This window comes from Tinamus guttatus, unplaced genomic scaffold (genome assembly GCF_059628265.1).
Source record: "Tinamus guttatus ecotype Peru unplaced genomic scaffold, ASM5962826v1 Tinamus_guttatus_pri_ptg000150l, whole genome shotgun sequence".
In the NCBI taxonomy this organism is placed as follows: domain Eukaryota; kingdom Metazoa; phylum Chordata; class Aves; order Tinamiformes; family Tinamidae; genus Tinamus; species Tinamus guttatus.
In genome coordinates, this window is record NW_028288684.1 from 1,376,633 (window position 1) to 1,398,072 (window position 21,440).

The window sequence follows — 21,440 nt, forward strand, 5'->3', positions numbered from 1 at the left end:
CTGAGCAGGGCCTGTAGGTCAGTGCAATCTATGTACGAAACTGAGACAAAGGGAGAGGAAGGAAAATGAGAGAAAATGAGAGGAGAGGAGCGTATGGGGAAAGAGAGGAGAAGGAGGGGGGAAATGAGGAACTAGAAGTGGGGGTTGCCCTAGTGCGTCGCGCTGGGCAGGGGAGCCCCGAGAGCGCCGCTCGCAGCGTGCCAGCCGATGCAGGGCCGGCCTCCCCGAGCTGCACGGAGTGGCTTTGGGAAGTCAGCTCCAGCACACTGTTCTACACGTTTACCGTGTCCCTTCTGAAGGGAACCAAGGTAAGAGAGGTGAAAGGGAAGAAGGTTTGTTTTTATTTTTGGTTAATGAAATGATCTGTGTTACCCAGGCACCCAAAGGCCCAAAGGTATTAGGCTCTATCCACGAGTTTGCTTGGAAAGACTCCCTTTCCTGAAGCGTTTACGCTGTAAATACAGAGTAGGAGAGATGGGAAGGAGAGGAGCAGATTAATGATGCAATTTACCAACATTATATATCTGACAATGGCAGAGCTAGGAACAGAAGTCAGGTCTCCTGTGTCTCCCCGCAGTGCCCTGTCTCATGAACCACGCTGTCTTTCCATCTGTCAAGCTGACATGCACAAATTAAAATGTATGGCAACTATCTCCACAGTATCCTCCCACTCAGCCTTTCTCCTTTCTTCCCTAGGATTTGCTTTTCCTTCAGTACCTTTGTTTCCTTTCTACAGTGTGTGACTCATTACACAGAGATTAAGATTATATGAATTTTATCCATCAGTGCGTGACTGTTTAAAAAAAATATTTGCAGAAAACATTTGAGAAATAATACAGTCAGGAAAACCAGAAATGGAGAGTATCCATTAGATCTTTTAGCATGTTCATGATTGTTTCCCATAAAACATTTTTTTTTCCTCTTAAGTTCAGCGTGTTTTTTGAAAATGCCACATAACCTCTATTATTTTCTTTAAGTGGTTATGATGTGGGTCCCGTCTATGACATTTCTTTGTGTGAAACCTGCTTTTTCTTCATTAGATCACTTTGATTCTTTGTGGTTTCTTTCTTCTTTTTTTTTTTTTCAGAAAATGCCCAGTTTAATAATTAATGGTGACTAATGAAATGAATTAGCAGACCGTGGGTACGCTCAGTCCCTGATAGGGTGTCTTGTCCCCGACAGGAGCAGCCGGTACCATATGCTGGAAGGAGAACTCAGAACTGCTTGGAATTGGCAATTACGGAGCAGCTCGCCCCTGGGACGAGGTGATTCTTAACCACTCTCTGTTAACAGTCTACCAGTGTCCTGAGGCATAAGGTTCGTATGCCTGTAATTTACGCCGTATCAAATGAAGTAGTGGGTGTTATTGGTGCTGCTGTCGCTATCTAATTCCCCTTTTGGAGCCTTGTCAAGCTCATGGGTGAGGTGATTGTTATTTCCTTCAAATATGTGCAGCTCTTACTGCAATGGTCTCGCCTTGGCAAAGCCACACATGCTACTGATAATCTTTTCTTAGAAACTATCTCCAGCCACTTGAATTATGTTCATAAGAGAATCCATAGAGAAAATTGGCACTGAGAATATGGGAGAGGATAACAAAAAAATTTAAGAAGCTTTTTAAAATATGTCCTATATTTTAGTCCAACAAGTTTAACAATCTTATTGTTGAAATAGCTCATTACTTTTATGATTCCTCGAATGTGCCTGAACTGTGTCATAACTGGTTCTTTTATTTTATATTTACATTGTGCAGAGGTCACTTCCAGCTTCAAATATTCTGAGTTTTGCACTCTCCTAACTTATGCCTGCTCCAGTGCCAAATTTGTCTCATAAAATTAGACTGCAAGCTTTATTGAACAAGAACTTGCATGTTTGAGCACAGTAGGGCTCTGATTTTCTGACACTCCTGTACAGTACAAATGAGTGCAATTCTTGTGTCTTGAGAATGGTTCCTTTGGGCAAGGTCTTTTCCTTTTAGATTCTCCCTTACTTCTATTTTTGAGTTGTTTTTGCTGTTTTCCTTGTGCTTCCAACCTCTTTTATGATTGTTTTGAGACTCATAAAGGGCTTGTTTAAAGTACATTGAAATAAAACTGTGATTCTTTTAATCTGCACAATTTGAAGGAAAAAAAAAAGTGAGGGAAATGCAGTATAAGAAAAACTTTGCAAAAGAATGTGGAGAATACAAACTTAAAAATATATGCAGGAAATGTAAAGTTAGCACCTTCTCCATCTGATCAGTCTGCATGACATAAAAGGCAACTGTAGATATAGTAAAATTATTAAATATGTTGCTAGGCCTGAATAACAGCACAATTTGAGAACTGAAACAATGTATGTTTTTGAAGTGGGTCTCTCTCACGCTTGAGGTCAGTTGACAGTAAGTGATGTGAATTGTGTAGCAGCACTAAACCTCCAATATCTACATGTGCTGAAGTCAGACTGCTTGTGGTGGTAGACTTACTTTTAACTAATAAATGCTTTTTACATTTTTTATAAAATACTCGGGTTTTTTTTTGCTGTGACTCATCTTGATTTTCAAGTAGGATTTGCACAGCAACAGTTACTGCAGGAGGAAGGTAAATCCTTGTGACCTATCTTTGTCGTTCTGGCTCAGGAGCTGATATTTTAAGAGTGTAACTTTATTGTACAGTGCATTGTAGTTGCACTTAATCAGATCTATTAATACCATGCTAATAATTCCTAGATAAATAGGAGAAAAAGTGTTAGTTAACACAGTGAGTGATTTTACTTATGAAGGAGACTTCTTCTTTCACGTATTTTATGAAGCAAAGTCAACTTAGTTTTGCCTCTTTACCTTTCAGGTGTTCTTGAGAAGTGCCTGCCCTTTGGAGCTCAAGAAGGACATGAGGAGTAAAAGGACCTTGGATCTCACTGGTCAGAATGAAACAGATGTTGAAGGATTTTTCAAATCTATTGTTAGTAGTGCTCTGTGACTATGGTGAGTATTAGATCTATAAAGGGAATACTGAGAGATTCTTATTCACAGAGTATTTTTGGATGGTGCTGTTACCAGATGATCTGTAGAAACAGGCCTGCCAAAGAGCACATTTCTGATATGCATAGAGTTGACTCTAGATCTTATGCAAAAGGTAGGTGGAAAATAAGACTCGCATAAATTGCACGTTTGGATCAGAGTGGCAGGAACCTTTCCTGCTGTTAATGTGCCCAAAGAAATAAACATGATAAATGTGTGACTGGCTGTGTTAGAAGCGGTAACTGCTCTGCTCTTGTACGCCTTGTATTTTATAACATTCATTAAATGCACATGCACCATGGGTGAAGTTCTGCGGAGTGCTAGAGCCTGTCAGTGTGAGGAAGCTCATATACAGTGGGGTAGACATGAATTATCACCTCTCTTCCTCTGCAAGCGAGGGCACTTTAGTGGCTACACACAGCCTCTCATTTTAGGATCCTACCTAAGACCTGAGGATATCTAGGCAGTGGGTAGATAGAGCTGAAAAAGGGAAGTTTCGTCTCGCTCAAGTGTAGATGTCTGTTCTGTGGAAGGGTGCATCTGAGCTGGGTCATGCTGGATCCCCTCATCACAGAGAGAAATAGGTGCTTTTGGTGTGCAACTAGTCACCTGGTACATTGCAGGTGTCCACACCGGGGTGGGAGGACTGTGCCATTCAAGTGCCCATTTCTCAACATTAACTATACAAGAAGCCTACAGCGGCTAGCTGAGCTAAGCGAAAAGTCTATTATTTAGGTAATTATGAATATTGAATATGCTCTGCTATTCATGGCGCTATGCTTGCTCAATTTCTGCACTAGAGCAAGTGATCACTAGAAGGGATAGAGAACAGAGCTGCAATCTTTTAAATTAAGTCCAAAAGAAGTGGAGACACTTGTCTGACTTAGTGTTGTTTGTTATTTTAGTCAGACAAAGTTAACCAGCCAAATTGGGAGTGCTGCACAGTGGGATGCACACAGTGAAGGTGCATACCGAATTCACAGTGAGGTGAATGTTTCCAGGATCCTCGAGTTCTCAGTGAGCCGCTCCTGCAGGCATGCATGGCTAGTTGTGTCAGAGGTGAAAGACATTATTGTGAATAAGAGGCTAGAAGGAAGCTAAATCTCTATTGAAAACTGTAGGTATGTCATATTTTGCAGTACTGATGCCCAAAGAGCAGTCCGTAATTCAGAATATAACTTCCAAACTATATTGCCCATCTATTTCTCTGTTTTATGTCGACTGCTCTATAAATGTACCAGTGTACCCCAGAAAATTACTGTAAAGTTAAAAAAAGAAAACAACAGCAACAAAACAGTTTTCTTATTTCTCATCAGTGTTTCTGGCGTGTTTGTTCTTTGTTGCTCTGAGCTACCGGTGTCTCATGTCCAACTCAACGTCACAATTCAAGTTGGCTTAAACACAATTTAGCAATAAATAAATATCAAAATAACATGCTCAATTAATTCTCCTCACTCTTCAGTGGAATCAAGCTTTTCCTTTTGATCTTTCTAAGACCGAGGTCTTTGTAGAGACTCTGCTGGCAGATTGTTGGCGCCCCAGCCAGACTCCATTCAGTGGAAGACCATTGTAATGACAACCAAAAATATACAAATGCACTGAAAGCTGCTCATGATCAGCTGTCCAAACAACTGGGACCAAGTTTTGGCTTGCGATGTGGTCATGTCTGCCCAGCAGGCTGAAGGACTCTTGGAAGAACAGAGCGTGGAAACTGGCTTCTTTTGAGTAGTGACTTTCAGAGCGTTGCAGGTCACTAGAGGAGCCCCCTCCGAGTGCAAAGTTCTTGTGTTATTAGACAAAGATGGGAGAAGGGCTGCTGTGAACTGGGGCTGTGTCAGCCAGAGCTCTGCAGTGCACTGGGGACATCCCCTGGTAATGCTCAGGGTTCTCACTTCCCAAGGGATTCGCAGTAGGGTTGGAGAGAGCTACGTGGTAGTTCTCCTGCCTGGGGATGCAGATTAAAAAAAAAGTGCAAGGGAGTTAGTACAGAATTACTATTCTCTAATTCTGCAGGCACAGACATTAGTGCTTTTGGTTACTATTATTTGAGCGGTTTTGAAAAAAAAAGTAATTAAACCTTGACGTTGAAATTGCCCGTGCTAGGTTTTTGGCATCTTTTTTTTTTTTTTTTCTCTCTATTATTATTTCACATAAGATGGGTCTGGCCGGTTCCTTTGAAGAAAAATACAACACTTTGTGTTTAAAGAAACAAGAATAACAAAAAAGTGACTTGCAACCATTTCACTGGGAAACTCAACCATGCTTACAGAAACTTACATATTTGTGAGTTGTCTTTCACTGTCCTTATAAAGATTTGCCCAAACTTGTTCCAGTTCCAAGGCCTGGTAGCTGCATTTGTGGCTAAGTTCTCCAAAGGGCTGAGCGTGCCCCGGCTCCCATGGCTCCTCTTGCCAGCCCTGTGCAATCCTGTGTGTGCTCCAGCCCAGCATAGCAGAGTCCCCTCATCGTAACATCAGGCACTAAGACTGTTTGCTCTGTGCTTTTTGTTCTTCTCTCTGGAATGCTGGAGGTATGCAGGAACTTGTTGGAGTTAAAAGCAGGTCCAAGGAGCAGGGTAAGGTAGCAGAACCATAGGGGAAATAAGTGGGATGTCACCTGGGTTTGGAGTATCAGAGCACTAGGAGGATGGAGTTGAGAAGGTGCCTGACAGAGACTGATGGGGGTGACAGTAGGAGCTGAGGGAGCGGCACTGGGAGATGTGGGCAGGCACAAATGGCAGAACTAAATGCTGAGGAGCAAGGAGAATGCAATCCGGGACAAACCATCCAGACCTGTATTTCACATGTGTTCAGGGTTACTTTGTTGCTGTCTGCATGTCCAAGTTGAGATCAGGTTTCTGAAAAGCCATGGGGCCACACTGCAGCTGAGATCAACGGGAGCCAGCTTGGGATGGCTATAAGATTGTTGCATTTGAAAACCAGGCTCTAGGTTTCTTAAATAGGGCATCCAGAATTAGTTGATACTTGACAGTGTTCACCCTTGTGCCTGTGCTTTAGCTGCTAACACACTAAACAAGAATAGCATCATCCCCTCATTTTTCAAGAACTTTGCAAGCTTGCAAGCTCGTTAATATTTCTCACGCACTAATCAGGTACTATGATAAGAGCTCAATAGAAAACTCCATAGGAGAAATGATTTTTTTTTTTATTGTCAAAATGCATTTTGGATGGTGTATGGTCAATAAAACATGGGACCACCCATTGAAGAAGGAGAATCAAAGAGCGCACTGATAGCAAGTACCATCTATCTGCCAAATGAAGCAGAATCCTTTGGAATAAATAGTACTAAGCCATGCAAATTAAAGACTGAGTTACAATACAAATATATGAGGCATATGTGATTCCTACATGGAAGGCTGTGCATGTGTTGTTCAGGCGTATGCATGTGGTCAGAATGCGTTACCGTAGGCACTTGTAGTTGAGGAGGAGCAAGAGGCTCTTCCAATATGCACTGCTCCTCACTCCGGTATAAATGCCTGCAGCCGGTGAGATGAATTGCTTCCTGAAGACGTTCCCTGCTGGCAAGGAAGCAAATCCAAGGTAACTGGGAGCTTACAGTGGTAGGTGTCTAATATCATGTGTGATTAGTCCTACTACTCCTGACTGCCGAGTGCTTGTCTTGGCAATCTCAGTGTGTGTAGCAGATTTAACAAGTCCACATACTATTAGCTGATACTGCTTATGAACAGATGACTTCAACTGAGGTTTTATGCTTCTGTAGCACTTTTCATTGAAGACCCAGAGACCTTTACCCAGATAATTAATTAAGATGTCTTATTTCATATTTGGACATTTCATATCTGGCATATATGAATGTTATTCCCATTTTTCTGATAACCTTTCTATATGTGTAATCTTTAAGTTCCAAGCAATGCAGGAAAACTAGCTGAGCTGAGAACCAAAATGTGATCTTCCCAATCCAGTGCTTTAGATACCATCTATCCTCACTAGTTACAGCATGTCTCAGGGTAATTTGGCAACTTGCACAAACATGGACATGCCAGAAATGAATTTTAAAAGACTGTCCCATTTATAATGAAATGATGTCATTTAGACATGTTGCACCACATCTAAGACAGGAAAAGTGCTGCAGTCACCATCACTGTTATTTTCAGCTCTTTCACTCAAGTGTCTCTGTGATGCAAATGAGCAAAATGAAAGATTCATAAGACAGAGCAAGAGAAGAGGCTTCAAAAAACATCATGTAGACTTCCTATTTTATTTAATTTGAGGGCCATTTTTCATGCTTCTGCATTAAGAAACTACAGTCCTTTTTGCTGAATTACAGCTCAAGTAAGTGCAACAACAGCTGGCTACTGTCAAATGGACCTCAAGAATCTGTTGAGTGAAAGAAGTTGAGAATTCTCCTGGGTTACTCACAGAAATTAATTTTATGTGGATTTTTTTTTACCCCTCCTGTACGTGTTATTACCACAGTGGACTTTAAGTGGTGCCAAACAATGTCCTTTCAAAAGCAAGACATGGTGAACTTTAATTGGTATAGCCAGGGGCTATTTAGGTGAACTAACTCATGTTAAAAAGTTTGAGAACCATTTCTAATATATGCACTTTATAAACCTTTATTTTCTTTCATAAATTCCATAAATGACCAGTTGTCTCTCTGTTTTTCAATACTGTTGTGAATTATTTTCTTTCAGTTCTCGGTGAAGTGGAATATCTCCTCTTGAAGCATCCAGATCATGTAGCCTTCAGCAATGACACGGTCTCTGTGGAGTATCAGTACTATGATGGTGGTAATATGACAGCAGAGAATACATCCATCCTATTGCTCGATGCCAATACCAACCAGATCATTGCAAGAAAAGAGCTTCCAGCAAATCAGTCACACGGGATGGTAGAGTTTGAGTGTTTCTACTTCAAGAGCGCTGGGGACTTTTGGTTCAGAATGGTCTCTCCAAGAGATAATAGTAGTGATGGACCCTGGAGTGGAAGAAGAACGTCCCCCCTCCATGTGCAATGGCCTGTATTTCATATTGATTTGAATAAGACCTCAGACCTTGGAAGCTCCCTCCAGGTTGGACTTTTCACAAATGAACAGTTGTGTGCCCTGAAGGAGACGGTAGTTTCACTGGACGTGATATTCAGCAGCACTCTTTATGAACTAGGAAAACTAAGCTCTGATGAGACACTGGGCATTAGAACTAGAAAAGGAATCTTGCTCTCTAGATCCCAGTGGGTAGAGTTTGATTGCCCACCTATTGGTCAAGAAACATATATCACTGTGTTGCTGAGATCACTAGAAACACGTTCAGTCATTGCCTCCATGGGACCCATAGACCTCCTGCACAAATTTGGGTACCGACTGGTGGTGGCACCAGAAGCAACATGCAAGACTTTGGTTCAGGTCTTTGTGGTTTCTCCACCATGCACTTCTGCCAGTGGAAAGATTGCTGTCTATAAAGAGGCTCTCAAGCATCCTAGCCAAAGAACAACTTGGCTGTATGAAAACACCATTCACCCAGGAGACAACAGGACAGAATTTAACTGCACTTTGTTTGATGTGGGGAAGAACAAATACTGCTTTGACCTCTTTAGTTTCTCAAACCGAAGCCATTTCTCAACCAGAGTTAAGGAGTGTATGATGATCCAAAGGAATATGGGTTTGTACTGATGTTTGTCATCTTTTAGTAGAAATCAGTGCTCTTCTGAAGCAACATGGGTAAAGATAAATGAATTTGATTACAATGTCTTCTAATCAGTAGCTGTTTTTTGGGGTCTCCTATACCATACCAAATAATAGTAATGCCTTGGTGGCAATAAAATGGAGTAGATTGTTAAGCAGAGGGATACATAAGGTAGTAAACTATAATGGTTTAAAATTACACAAAGTACCAGCCAGAACCATTTGGGGCATTTTGAATGACACATGTATACATATATATATATATAGTCCCAGTCTAATTGAAACTTTACCCTCTTAGTGCCATGAGAAGCTACTACAGTAGATCTGGCCTATTGGAAACATTAGGTTAGGATTAATTTTATCTACATTTAAGCATCCAAAAGCCATGTTTTAACCTTTAGTAGTTGTCTAATTGTTCTTTAAGTCAAAAGAGAGAGGCATCTCAGAGGGATGATTCATCCTACCCTAAGATAGGTGTGTTAGCTGAATCCTTGTCCAAGTGTCTTCTCCCCTAGTTGTTTATTGTAGAACTTCAGATGTCTGCCTGTTAGAGATATATTTTTTATTAGATTAATGAAGATTTGGACATAGTGAAAAGGCACTGTCTTGTCTCTTAGCTTACTTTTTTTTTGTTCATCTGCCTTTCAGGCCATGTCTCTACTACTGTTTAAAACAGGCCACAGTTCATTTTCTGACCCATGAGGCCAGCTGCCAGGTCATGAATTTCTTAGTTACTGGAGCACATTCAGCAAGGGCTGCTAGCATGATTAAGGGACTAGACCATCTCCTGTATGAGGAAGGGCCAAAGGAGCTGGGACTGTTCCACCTGGAGAAGACTGGCAGGGCATCTTAACAATGTCTATAAATACCCAAAGGGTGATGTAAAGATGATGGGGCCAGACTCTCCAGTGGCAGGGTGAGAGGCAGTGGACCTAAACTGAAACACAGGAAGCTCTCTCTAAACATAAAGGAAAATTTCTTTAAAGTGAAGATGACAGAGAAACAGGTCCAGAGAGGCTATGGTGTCTCCATCCTCGGGCATACTCAAAAGCCATCTGAACACAGTCCTGGGCAACACACTTTAGGTGACCTTGATTAAGCAGAGGGTTGGACTAGATGCTCTCTAGAAGTCCTTTCCACCCTCAACCATTCTGCGATTTGATGAGTCACTTCCATAGAAAAGATAAGCTTCATGCATCTTGCAAACCACAGACAGCCCGTGGCCCATATGTCCTTGGTACCAGGCGTGCTCTGGGAGAGCGCCGTTTGACGGAGTCCAAAGCTCTGCCCAGGGGTCTCAGTGATCACAGTTCAGCAGCAGGAGTGATCACAAGGCAGAGCCTGAGCCCGTTGCTTCACCCTGTGTAAGAAATACCTATACCTTCTATTTATATGTGTACATCTTATATAGCATAGCCTCAGAGGTTCTGGGATGGTATTTCAAGGGAGCACAGAAGCTGAAGATGGCAGCAGCACAGTGGGGGAAGGAGGGAGCCGCCTCTCGCCCCCACCTCGGCCTGCGTGAGGCCTCGAGGTGAGGCGGCTCGAGGAGAGGGCACTCAAGGGGGTTGGCCTTGGGCTGCGTCGTGCTGCTACGCTCCGGGATGGAAAACTGAACGCTCTCGAGTTCTGTGACGGGCTCATGTTCATCAGCAATGTGTTAGACCTCCCCACACAATGCCAAAAAGGAGTCGTTGCGCTTTCTGGGTAGGTCTCTAGTGGGATAGTCAGGAGACCAGGAGTGTGGGATATGCTCCATAGGACACGATCGAGATAGGGCCTACCTTAGTTATGTTTCTAGTGCCATCTGCGTTTGCTTTGTACTACTGCAGGAATTTTAAAACTGTTAGATCTTTAATTGACACTCTAAACTAAAAATGACCTCTATTTTCACCACATGCCAAGCTCAGTATCTAGTTCATTTATTTAACTTAACTTTCCATCTGTATTCTCTGCTGGCACTCCCTCTCTTTCTTTGGCACAACTAAGCCCGTTTGGAAAATGAAAACATATTATTTTCTTAATCAAGATAATTTTCCTGAATCAGAGAGGAAGAGAAAATTCAAATTTCGTCTTTGTGTCTGGGTGGCAGATAGATGTTACCCCGATACAATCTCAGTAATTATCCTGATAGATGAATACCTAGGATATGACATAGATAGGTTTCTGTGCCCAGAACTTGACTGTTTTAATTGATAAGATCCACCTTGAGCAATGACTCCCTGCCACTTGCTTTGTTCACTGGGTTGCACAGTAGCACCAAATTTACAGCTGCAGCTGAAAGAAAACTCAGGCTACATGGGTGAAGAGTGGCTTTAAGTCAATAGCTGACAAGCTGGAAGTGTCAAGTCTACAAAGCCGATGAAAGCAAAACCACGCAGCAGAACTGTAAATAAAATGTCAACCTGAAATTAATTAGACCGCGGCACGCTTGACTGTGTGCACCCGGCTTCAAAGCCCCGCGGCAGCATTTGAGAGCAGGAGGACGCTCCGGGAGAGGTGCCTGCTGCTCGGTCTGGGGCTGTGCTCGTAGACCAATGGCTATTTGTGTAGCAAGTGCCGCTGCTGCGCAAAAGCATCTCCCCTTAAATCGGGTGTTTTCTGCTTTGGACCTCCTGGAGTTGCTCAGATTAAGGGCAGGAGAGGGGTGGGCATCATGCACGTGGGCCCTGTGCAGCGTGGACCACCACTGTGCACCCGCTCTCCAGCTGAGCCCCGCACGTGGTCTCTGCACTCAACTGCAGCTCATCCTCCAGGCAGATATCCATCTCTCCCTGAAGACACCATAAAATTGAGAGCCTTCTGGTAATTTCACTCTCACATCCTCTCATAAAGAAAAGGAAATCATGCATTATTTATAACAGCAACAACAAAAAAATCATCTAGTTTCATTCTTTAGTGATTGGCTCTTACCCTGCTGCTCTCTGCTAGATGGGAGGGCTTTTCGTATCCCCGGTCTTTCCCGTGTGAAGGCGCTTCCATGTCCAAACTGCACTAGTCCTATCAGATAATCCCAGTGCCTTTAGTAAGCTGAAAAGGCTTAGTCTTTAACTGGGAAGCATTTTCTTTAGGATCTCGTTAGTTTTCTGGCTTATTTCTGCTCCCTTTCCGCTTTTTAACAGTCCGTTTTGGACAGCCTGGACCCCTGCTTTGGCTGCAGTGTTCTGATGTCCCTCTCAGCAATGTTGTTGAGCAGCAGCACCTTCCTTACTCCCACATAGTGCTCTGCTGCCCGTATTTGCGCAGGTTGCATTAGTTCATTTCACAACAGCTTTTTTACCCTGTGAACTCCTCTGCAGCTCCGTTTACACCTGACCTTTGAGTGCTCAGTCTACCAGTCTGTGGGTCTAATTTCTATTCCCCTCTCTTGTCTGTGTAATTTTGCATTTGGTGATTTAAAGTCTACTTTGCTTTGTCTCGATTTACCATGTAATTGCTCCATGCAATTGCACTGTCTACTTACCTCACCGCAGTAGTGGCATATTTTCTCACTAACGATCTTGTATTTACCTTCTTGTCAGTGAAGGAAACATTGTATAGCATTAAGCCTAGCAGTGATCCCCTTGGAATCTCTCCAAATGCATCCCCACTCAGTGATGATTTTCTGTTGACAGTTACAGACCAAATCTGCCACTCAGCCAGTTCTTACTCCATTTAGCATATGCTTTATTATTCCGATATGATCATACTGCCTTGTAAAAGGTTAGCGCTCCTAAATCATTAAAATTATCTTCATCTGAACCACAGAGGAGGAGATAAAGTTTGTGTTACAACAGCCATTTTTCAACACTGATATTTATGACCCTTTATCCATCCTACTTCATTCCTGAAAGATTTTGTACAGCTAGCAGAAAAAGAGTCCCTTTTTGTGCCTTGAGTAGGAAGCAGAAGGCTCCTGATAACCCTGAACAAGGTAGAACGCCAGCTCTTCCAGCAGGGGCTATCAGCTTCAAAATGAGTGTTGTAAAAAAGCCTCAGCTTTTTAAGACTGTGAATATATCTGTTAAATGTGGGGAATATATCTATTAAATGTGTGCCAACGCTTGTGCAGCTTTCTGCAGACTCCAGCTGGAGAACCCGTGAAAAAATAACAGAATGTGAGTCACTTCATTCATCTCAGCGGGGTGCTAACTGTTTCATGCAGATGATTTAGAGAGAATCATACAGCTATTTTTTTCTCTCTGTTTGACTGGATTATTTGAATGTCTGAGATAAAAAAACTCCGTTAGATCATTTTATCCAGGACTGCTGAAAGCTCAGTCTTTGGAAGCTCTGTGCTTCCTTCAGTTGAGATTTGAATGTCCCCAGCAGTGGGACTTCTGCTTTCTTTAGGAAGATGCTCTACCTCTAGCCAATATCCTGTGGGAAACAGTTGGGACAACTCTGATGAAATTGATTGGTAGCATATTGGCATATAAATGAGCATATTTTTTTCTGTTGTTTCCAGAATTAATTAGCTTTCTTTTAGTTATGGTCTGGAGACAAATTTTGACCTTGGTGTAACTCCCAATGAGGTCTCTTGCACTTCCTTACAGCGGGGCTGAGTTACCTCCTCTCTGTGACTTTTCTAGGTATCAAAAAGGAGCCACAGAGCAGAGCAACAGGACAAAAAGAAGGGAGAGGGAGAGGCAAGTAGGAGAAAGCCCTTCTGAAGAGAGAAGTAGTCAGTGGGGGAAGGACTAAGTAGAGCATGCAGAGGAAAGGCAGGAATCTAAGCTCTCATCAAATTCTTGCTCCCTGAATAACATCGTATACATCAGACCTGCCTATTATCTGTAGGAAAATCTGGAGACCAATTAGTCCTAATGCCTGAATCCACATCTGCTTGCATTTCTTTAAAAACAGGCTGATGCGAAGAGGCTGCATCTACCAGCCCTTGTTTGTAGCCCAGTTCTGCTTCATTTGCAGCAGTGAGTTCCTTATCTCTACATCTGCAGCATTTTAAAGATGTATCTAGTGTTACGGACCCACTGGGACTCATTTTAGCTTCTAAAAGGATTTATAGACTGTGTCTCTGCATGTCTTAAAGGTGCCCATTTGTGAAGGAAAGACTGTGAGTTGCCCAGGCAGAGTCTGGGTTTTCTTCTTTGAAAGGGATCCTAGTCCAAAGCAGTAACCTGCTGGAGCATGCCACCCTTCCAGTGCTCCCAGGCTTCATATTTGTGGAAAATGCAGGCACGGCCAGTCCCAGCGCCTGGGATGTGATCCCAAGTGCCACAAATAGCTGGCAACCCTCCAGGCTGGAGTAGCCTGAAAATCATCAGTGCTCTTGTCCCTGACCCGTGGTCCTGTAGAAGTGCTCAAGGCTGTCACAGGCTGCCGGGGGGAGGCTGAGCATCCCTTGCTGCTGTGCCAGGGGTGGCTCCACATGCTCTAGTTCTCACCAGGCCAGCGAGGAACACGGGAAGTTGAGGGGAGGTACCACGCAGGGTGACAGTTAACGCAGTTAATTGCGTTTATCCTTCATGTTGGCAGAATTGTCAGCTATTTCAAGCTAGCTCATCAGATAGATGTCTTCATGTTGGCAATAGATTCCTCAATTGTATATGAAAATTTTCATACTTAATAGAGCTAGTTTGTGGTACGTGCCTTCTGTTTTCTCCCCTGGCACTGTGGATCCGTTCGTCTTAAATGGAGGTTAATTATTTTGTTTCCTTGGGGAAGAATAACTGTGTTTTATTTTCTTCTACGCTTTGGTAATTGCAAGAGGTTGCAGAGCAAGCTGCAGAAGCTTAAATCTCCATCTTTCTCAGGAGCTGGAGAATCTCCTGCTCTCCTGTTGTTTAAGGTTCTCAGTCTTAGCCCCAAAGCTACAGATGCCAAGTGTTTTTGGTAAGGAACCCTGCCCTTGGCTGAAGCTGAAGTCAGTGAGAAGTGCCTCGGAGCTATGGTAGGTCTGACGTCAAGGTTAGAGAATTGCTTATCCTAAATATTGTTTTACGTTGAAGCCCACAGGCACGAACGCAGGGAAGTGAGTAGCACCGGAGGCGCTCGGCACCCTGATGGATCTGGCCCTATGTCTGACTGTAATTAACCGAAGTTAAAACACATGGGGAACATGGAGATACATGAATGAACTAGTGCACGCACTGGGAGTTATGACAGGGACTAAATGACCCAGCTGCTCATAGTAAATTAATCTGCGGGGAGGTCTGTGCTTCCCCATCTCCCACTGCCATGGGTGGGAGTGTGGTGCTGTTGCTGGTAGTGGGTGACACTGCTGGAGTCTTTCATGATCCTGAGAGCAATGGAAGTATCTTGATACTCCCAAGTGTCGTCATGCCATTAAGTATTTTAGAAAAGGGATCAGCAGGCCCTTGAGGGGCTGCTATTCTGGTTGCTTTTCTTGCTGCCCTCACTGGTAACTCTGCTCCCTGACTGATGTGACCTTGCAGTGGCTCGGGAGCCACATCCATGCCCATCCTGCAACACACGTGAGTAACTTTGTGTGCAGGAGCAGCCCCCTGCTCATAGGGAAACATGCTGCTTTCCGGCATGCTAGCAAAAATTCATGGGATAGGGCCCAAGGCAGTTAAAATTTCATATTTATTAAAACACAGCTGCATTTGTTTTTGTTAGAGACCTTAAAAATGATGACATACTATGAGCAATGCAGCAACCGATATAGCCTGAAATCATAAAGCCATTTCCAGTCATGAAGCACTGTCTAGTCCTTTAGCACTGTAAATTGCTCACTGATCAGGCACTATGTGCTGTGCTAGCAGCAAAATGAGCAAATAATAAAATCCAGTAGCATGACCTGTGTTGGCAGTAGCAGCATCATAAACTGTTAAAAAAGAGCAAGCCTTAACAAACCTGATTTATTTTGTATAATTTATCTGATTTTCTGTTTTATCTGTGAGCAGTTAAATGGAATAATTGGGTATAGACCTTTGTTTTATTTCTCATACATTTCAAAGCCAGACCATTTAAGTCAACTGACCCGTAGGAGAGTTCCCAGGATATCTGTTCCACATGGCTCCATCTCTCTAAAAATTGTCCCTAGTCTTTGTTTTGGAATTTAAAGTAATAGTCCTATTTCAGCGTTACAGTTTTCAACTATTGGCAGAAACAGTCCCTTTCTGTCTCTGGCTTCTCGCTGCTGTGAAGTTTGAATGTTGAACACTGGATGAGGATGTTATCTAAGCAAAAAATGGATTTCATTACTTTAAAGAATGATAATATTTGACTTAACATTAAAACCTGAGCCTGCCTCCTCTTTAAATAAATAAATAAACCCTCAAAATTTCATCTTGAGTTAATTGCCTAACCATAAGCCATAAAACAATAGGGACCCGTAAGCTGTCAAATAAATGGTTCAATAACACATTTATGTGCTAAGAAGATAATAAGAGGAAAAACAATATTGCCTTTTCATTAGGCCTTGTAGGTTTATCCTCCTTTCATGTCCATATAAATCAGGAATAACTACACCTAAGTCATTGAAGTTATCCCCGTGTAAAAACAGTATTTGTCAGGTAGGAATTGGAGTCTATGAATATATAAATTACCAAGCTGTTGAGAAGATTTATGGGTTAATTTCCATTGGCTCAAGGCAGATCCTGCCAGGTTTGGTTCACAGACCAGTGTAGCGTGGCTGGCACCGGAGCAAGGAGAGGAAGAAACAGGAGAGCTTTGCCCCGACTCTGATGGGTACCGGAGCATGTCCCTGCACACTGCTTGTTTTTTGATGTTGCGGTTTGTCTGTCTATTTATTGCTGTGTTTCTTAAATAAGAGAAGGCAGTCGAGTGCTTTTCTCTGTCGAGCTAGCGAAGCAGGCGCGTTCCTCACTGCTTCTGTGTGTGCAGAGACGTGGAGCGCGTGGCAGCCGTGGAGCCCGTGCAGCGCGACCTGCGGCGACGGCGTCCGCGAGCGCTTCCGAGAGTGTCTCACGTCGAGGCCGGCCCGGCCGGGCTGCGCCGGGGCGCCGAGGGAGACCTCCACGTGCTCGCTCGAGCAGTGCTGGGGTACGTAGCTCCGCTTTGCTTTTCGCTGCGCTCACGTGTCTTTCCAGGTAAAAGCAAAAGGCGAGTTGTTAGAGTAGCTGTGTGGAGCTGAATCATCCCATCTCTTCAGTCATACTGATTTTCTGGGGGGCCATGTTTCTGTGGTTGATGGGATGGGGCTAGAGCCTTCATGGTTTGTGGGAGAGGTAGAGAGGGGGCTTTCAGGCTCGGCAAGAGACTTCCTGCAGCCCTATGTGCCATGGAAGTGGTTTCAGTGGTTTCAGCTTCCTTATGCCACCTGCATGCTACCTGGTAGCACTGCCAGGTTAGCCAGCTTGGCCATGCTTTCTGCTTCCCCATGTGCTTCATAACTGACGTTCAAGTTGTCTCTGCTTCGATGGGACTGATCAGCGCTCAACTCTCAGTGCTGGGGGCACTCTGCTCAGGTCATGTCAGGTGGGAAGTGCCACAGGAGTCCCTTACACCGGGGAAGTGTGGTAGTGACCCAGCTAAAAGTATGAACATTTGGGGGATTTGGGGAAATTGCTTTTCACATGGCCATCACGGTGCTTGTGCCGTTGGAAGGGAAGGACAACAGAGCAGGGCAATGCGTAGCTAAAGCAGGAACAGAGCAGGGTTGCTCCTCTGATGGAGGTGTTGGCTTAAACCAGCTTCAAGATGTTTGTGAATGAAAGCAGCCGAAGAACGCAGGCACTGCAAGCAGTGGGCAGGTATGGAACCAAGGCCAAGGGTGAGTACTAAAAATGATACTCCATCGAGCCAGGCTTTGCATTTGGTCAGTGTTCGTTCAAGACTTGGAATATTTTAACAGCTTGTTGTGAAGACTTTTGATGTTTTAATGACTAGAAAATGCCCACCATGTGGGTTTGGTTATTTCTTAAAACCACAAGAGGAGAGGAGCAGTTCAGATGCGTGGGGGCCCCGTTTAGAGCTCATGACCTGCACTAGGGCAGCCTGCCCTCTCTCTGCCAATCTCTGTCAGACCGAGGAGGGTCTGTGTGCTGACACCAGAGAAAATCAGTGATGTGGTTGTTTTTCTAAAGCCAATATCCAGCTGTGCTTTTCTGTGCTGTCTAGTTACCTGCTGCAGGGGTATATCCCTAAACACAGAATTGTGTTATTTATCTTGGCTCCTTTTTGGCCAGTTTTGCCATACTTTTGTGGAGCTCTGAGAGCAATCCCAGTGCCAAGGGCTGCTGTGCTCTGAGACTCCCTGTGGGAAGCGTTAGGTCTGCTGTCCATGTGCAGGACACACAATCTGTGTTTGCACCTTGCACACACACAAGTGCCAGCCATTCCCAGGGCTTCCTGGAGGTGTCAGTCCTTCTGTGCGGGGGTGCAACAAGCTTAAGACATAGGTGCTTCCCAGGAACTGTGGTGCTTCCTGGGAACAGCTGCAGGTGCTCTGCAAGCTGTTTGGAGATGCTACATGACAGCACTGAGTGGATCTGGACAATCCTCAAATTCCATCAAGGTCCCTGGGTTAAAAAAAAAAATAAAGAGGGTTTTTATAGGAAACTGAGATGCGCAGAGCCCGTGTTTGCACCCATTGCTGTAGCATCACCTGGAGAAATTGCCTCGCCTCTCTCCTGCTCGTGGTTTCTAATCCTCCTGCTCCCATGTCAGGCTGCTTCCTCTATAGTATTACACACATGTGGTTTCTTAAATCCTAGCTTGCCCAAGCAGTGAGCTCACGCTGATCCCAAGGCCGCGTGTGCTGGGTGATCTCGGGCTGGGAGTGTCTTCGTCCCCCTCTCCCAGCAGACTGTCCAAAACAGCCCGTTCCGGCCCAGTTACACGTGCAGTTACTAGTCCAGCAGATGGAGCAAATGGCTGAGTCGCTGAAGCCAGTGCACAGTCATGGGGCAGAGGCAGATGGGGTGAGCAGAGAAGCAAAACGAAGCCCTGTTTTGAGCCATTCTGCATGCTAGCTCGTTAGCTTATACTCCAGGTAATGCAACACAGTGTGCATTACAGATGGAAAGCAGAGTCTTTAGGAAATAAGGACCTGTGGGCAAACAGGCCCGGGAGGAGGATGAGCAGTGAAAGAGTTGCTCTGCTCCAGGGGTAGGACCAGGGTAAATGCTGGTCTTGTCTCCCCTCAGATGAGCGTATCCATTCCCCGCTCGGGCCACTCCTGCTCTGTGTCCAGGGCATGGGGGTTGCAGGCTGAGTGGACCTGTAAGTTTTAGGGGTCCTAAGCAGAACGATTCACCAGGCAGTGCTGCTGTTACAGTCTTTGTGCTGATGTTGAGCTCTCAAAGTGACGTGAAGATCGAGGATTTCTCAGAGCTCTTGAGGCTGTCATACAGTTCTGGGTCACAGAAACAGACCCCCATCACTTCTTTTCTCAGCTAATAACCTACTGCAGGGGGAGAACACCTTGTCCTCTGAAACTGGGCTGCAGCAGAGGACATGCTCTCACAGTATTGCTTGCAAAAGTGACACTTCCACCGGTAATGCTCCTCTTTTCAAAATCCAGAGCTCACAACAGTGACTCTCACAGTGTCTTAAGCCATTACAAAATACTTTAAATGATGCTGGATTATAATTATCTCATTTTACATATATTTAGGAGTGCTAAATGGAGCAGACAGAACAAGCAAAAGTAATAATTACATTTAAAAGGTCTATAGGACCCTTGATTTAAAGCAGCTAGATCTGCTTCTGCCAATCCAAAGTGATCAGTCCTTCTGTGACAGATATAATCACAATGAGAAAACCTTACTGACAGACAAAGTTACTTTTCTTAGTAGTAAAGTGGCTCTCCTAAGACACTGAGGAGCTGATGAGGATGCAATTTTCATGACAAACCTGTTTGCTCTTTTTTACAGCTATCAAGCCTCCCACCCCACCTTCTATCCAGCCAGAAGAAGACCAGAAAGCCAATAACATAGTCACCATCACGGGCATCTCCTTATGCTTGTTCATCATCTTTGCCACTGTTCTCATCACGCTGTGGAGGAAGCTCTGCAGAGCTCCCAAGTGCAGCGCGGCCGTGCGGCGAAACTCCGTCCATTCCCCCGGCTTCCGGAAGAACTCCGACGAGGAGAACATCTGCCAGGGCAACAAGCAGCGGGACAGCTTCACGGAAGGAGGTGATGCCCCTGTGAACATCCCTCTGACCTACAGGCGAAGCCTTCCGCTTGCCCAAGAAGATGATGCCTCTGGAAGCGAGAATTTTCAGCCGAACGCCCAAAAAATCATCCCTCCCATTTTCAGCTATCGCCTCGCACAGCAGCAGCTGAAAGAGATGAAGAAGAAAGGCCTGACGGAGACCACCAAAGTGTACCACGTTTCTCAGAATCCTCTCACAGACACAGTTCTTGGTGCCACCACAATGCTCCCCTTGAGCACAGAAAACCAGGAGGAGGCAGCAGCAAACAAATTTAGGATCAAATCTCCATTTCTCGACCAATCAGCCAGTCAGCCCAAATTCCCGGGTGAAAGCTCTAACCCAAGGCTGGATTTTCCATTCTCGCAGGCCAATCCTGCAATGAGCCCTACCCAGACCTTGATAAGAAGAGCTCATTTCAAACACCAAGATAACAGAGGAGAGTTATCAGAGAGGGGCTCTCACAGAAACCCACATTTTAGAAGAACAGCCAGTTTCCATGAAACTAAAAAGGCCAGGCCTTTCAGGGAGAGAAGCATGTCCACCCTAACACCACGACAGACTCCTCTCTATAGCTCCAGGACCAGAACATGGGACCAGGGGTTGGAAGACAGGGCAAGGCCCAAACTGAGAAATGCTAGTGCAGCTTGTGAAAAGCTGGATCAGTCGCATTGCCCTGTGCTGCCGTGTGAAGCGCAGGGCCACGGCACAAAGTGCCATCAGAAAGCGTGTCCCCCGGTGAAGAGGCTGGATCCGCTCGCTGACCGCCACCCCGGCAGTCAGGAGAAGGCAGCTGAGAAAGCCGAGCCCGGCCGGAACAAGAGGGGCCCCTCACCGAACCCCAGGGGCGCGTGGCGCAAGGAAGCGGCGGCGGCGGCCGCCAGGGACGCCCAGCAGAGAGGCCGAACGCTCAGCCCCGTCCAGTTCCGAAAGGACAAGTGCCAGAGCTTCCCGCTGGACCCGGAGTTTGCCTTTTATGATAACACTACTTTTGGCTTAACCGAGGCAGAGCAACAGATGATTGACCTCCCTGGGTATTTTGGCTCTAATGAAGAGGATGAAGCAAGCACCTTAAGCGTTGAGAAGCTGGTGATCTGAGCAACTCGGTGTAACCCTGTAGGAGGGCACGAGAGGGTTTGCAAAATCTGTTGGCTTCTGCTGGGAGGAGCAAAGGGATCACGTTCGCTCCATTGGGAAAAGGAGGGAGTTCCCCAAGTCTGACTTGTGAGAACACATTCCTTTCTAATTACTGTAAAGTGCTTCCATGTAATTATTTTGTGTATGTGTGTGTGTAAAATACATGCATAATACCCTGGGAAAGCACATGATAATGAAGGCTTGACACAGGAATGATCTAGTAGGCTTTGTGTTACGTTTCGTTCCTCATCCACCGTGGATCCCATCGATCTCCCCTCTCTTGCCTTGTGGACCTTGTGCCGGTAGATTATGATGTCCAGAAACATCCGTTCTCCAGTATCGTCAAACAACAGTACTAATTAGAGAGTTATTTTCCATTTAGAAAACATAAAGTTGGAGGCAGTTTTCATTGTTTCTTTTGTAGAGATTCCGGAGCTTCGCTGATCGGTTGTGTTTGCTCCAGTCAGTCATGTGGTGATGTCTCTTCTAGCCGTTTGGATGAAGTTGCAGGCAATCGATACTGAATGCCTGGTATGCACTGAGGGGGTGGTTCTCATC

General features: G+C 44.8%; 1 protein-coding gene across 2 annotated transcripts; it reads left to right on the forward strand.

The window, feature by feature from the left end:
- Nucleotides 1–1,079: 1,079 nt before the first annotated feature.
- On the forward strand, nt 1,080–21,068 carry THSD1 (thrombospondin type 1 domain containing 1). Of its 2 annotated transcripts, XM_088522179.1 has the most exons (5): nt 1,080–1,317; nt 2,826–2,962; nt 7,677–8,639; nt 16,472–16,630; nt 19,465–21,068. In XM_088522179.1, exons 2-5 carry the CDS (start codon nt 2,905–2,907, stop codon nt 20,841–20,843), a joined length of 2,559 nt encoding a protein of 852 aa, XP_088378305.1. In that variant the 5' UTR covers nt 1,080–1,317; nt 2,826–2,904; the 3' UTR covers nt 20,844–21,068. The 2 variants fall into 2 exon arrangements, with proteins under 2 accessions (XP_088378305.1, XP_088378306.1); XM_088522180.1 differs by lacking the exon at nt 16,472–16,630.
- The last annotated feature ends 372 nt before the right edge of the window (nt 21,069–21,440 follow it).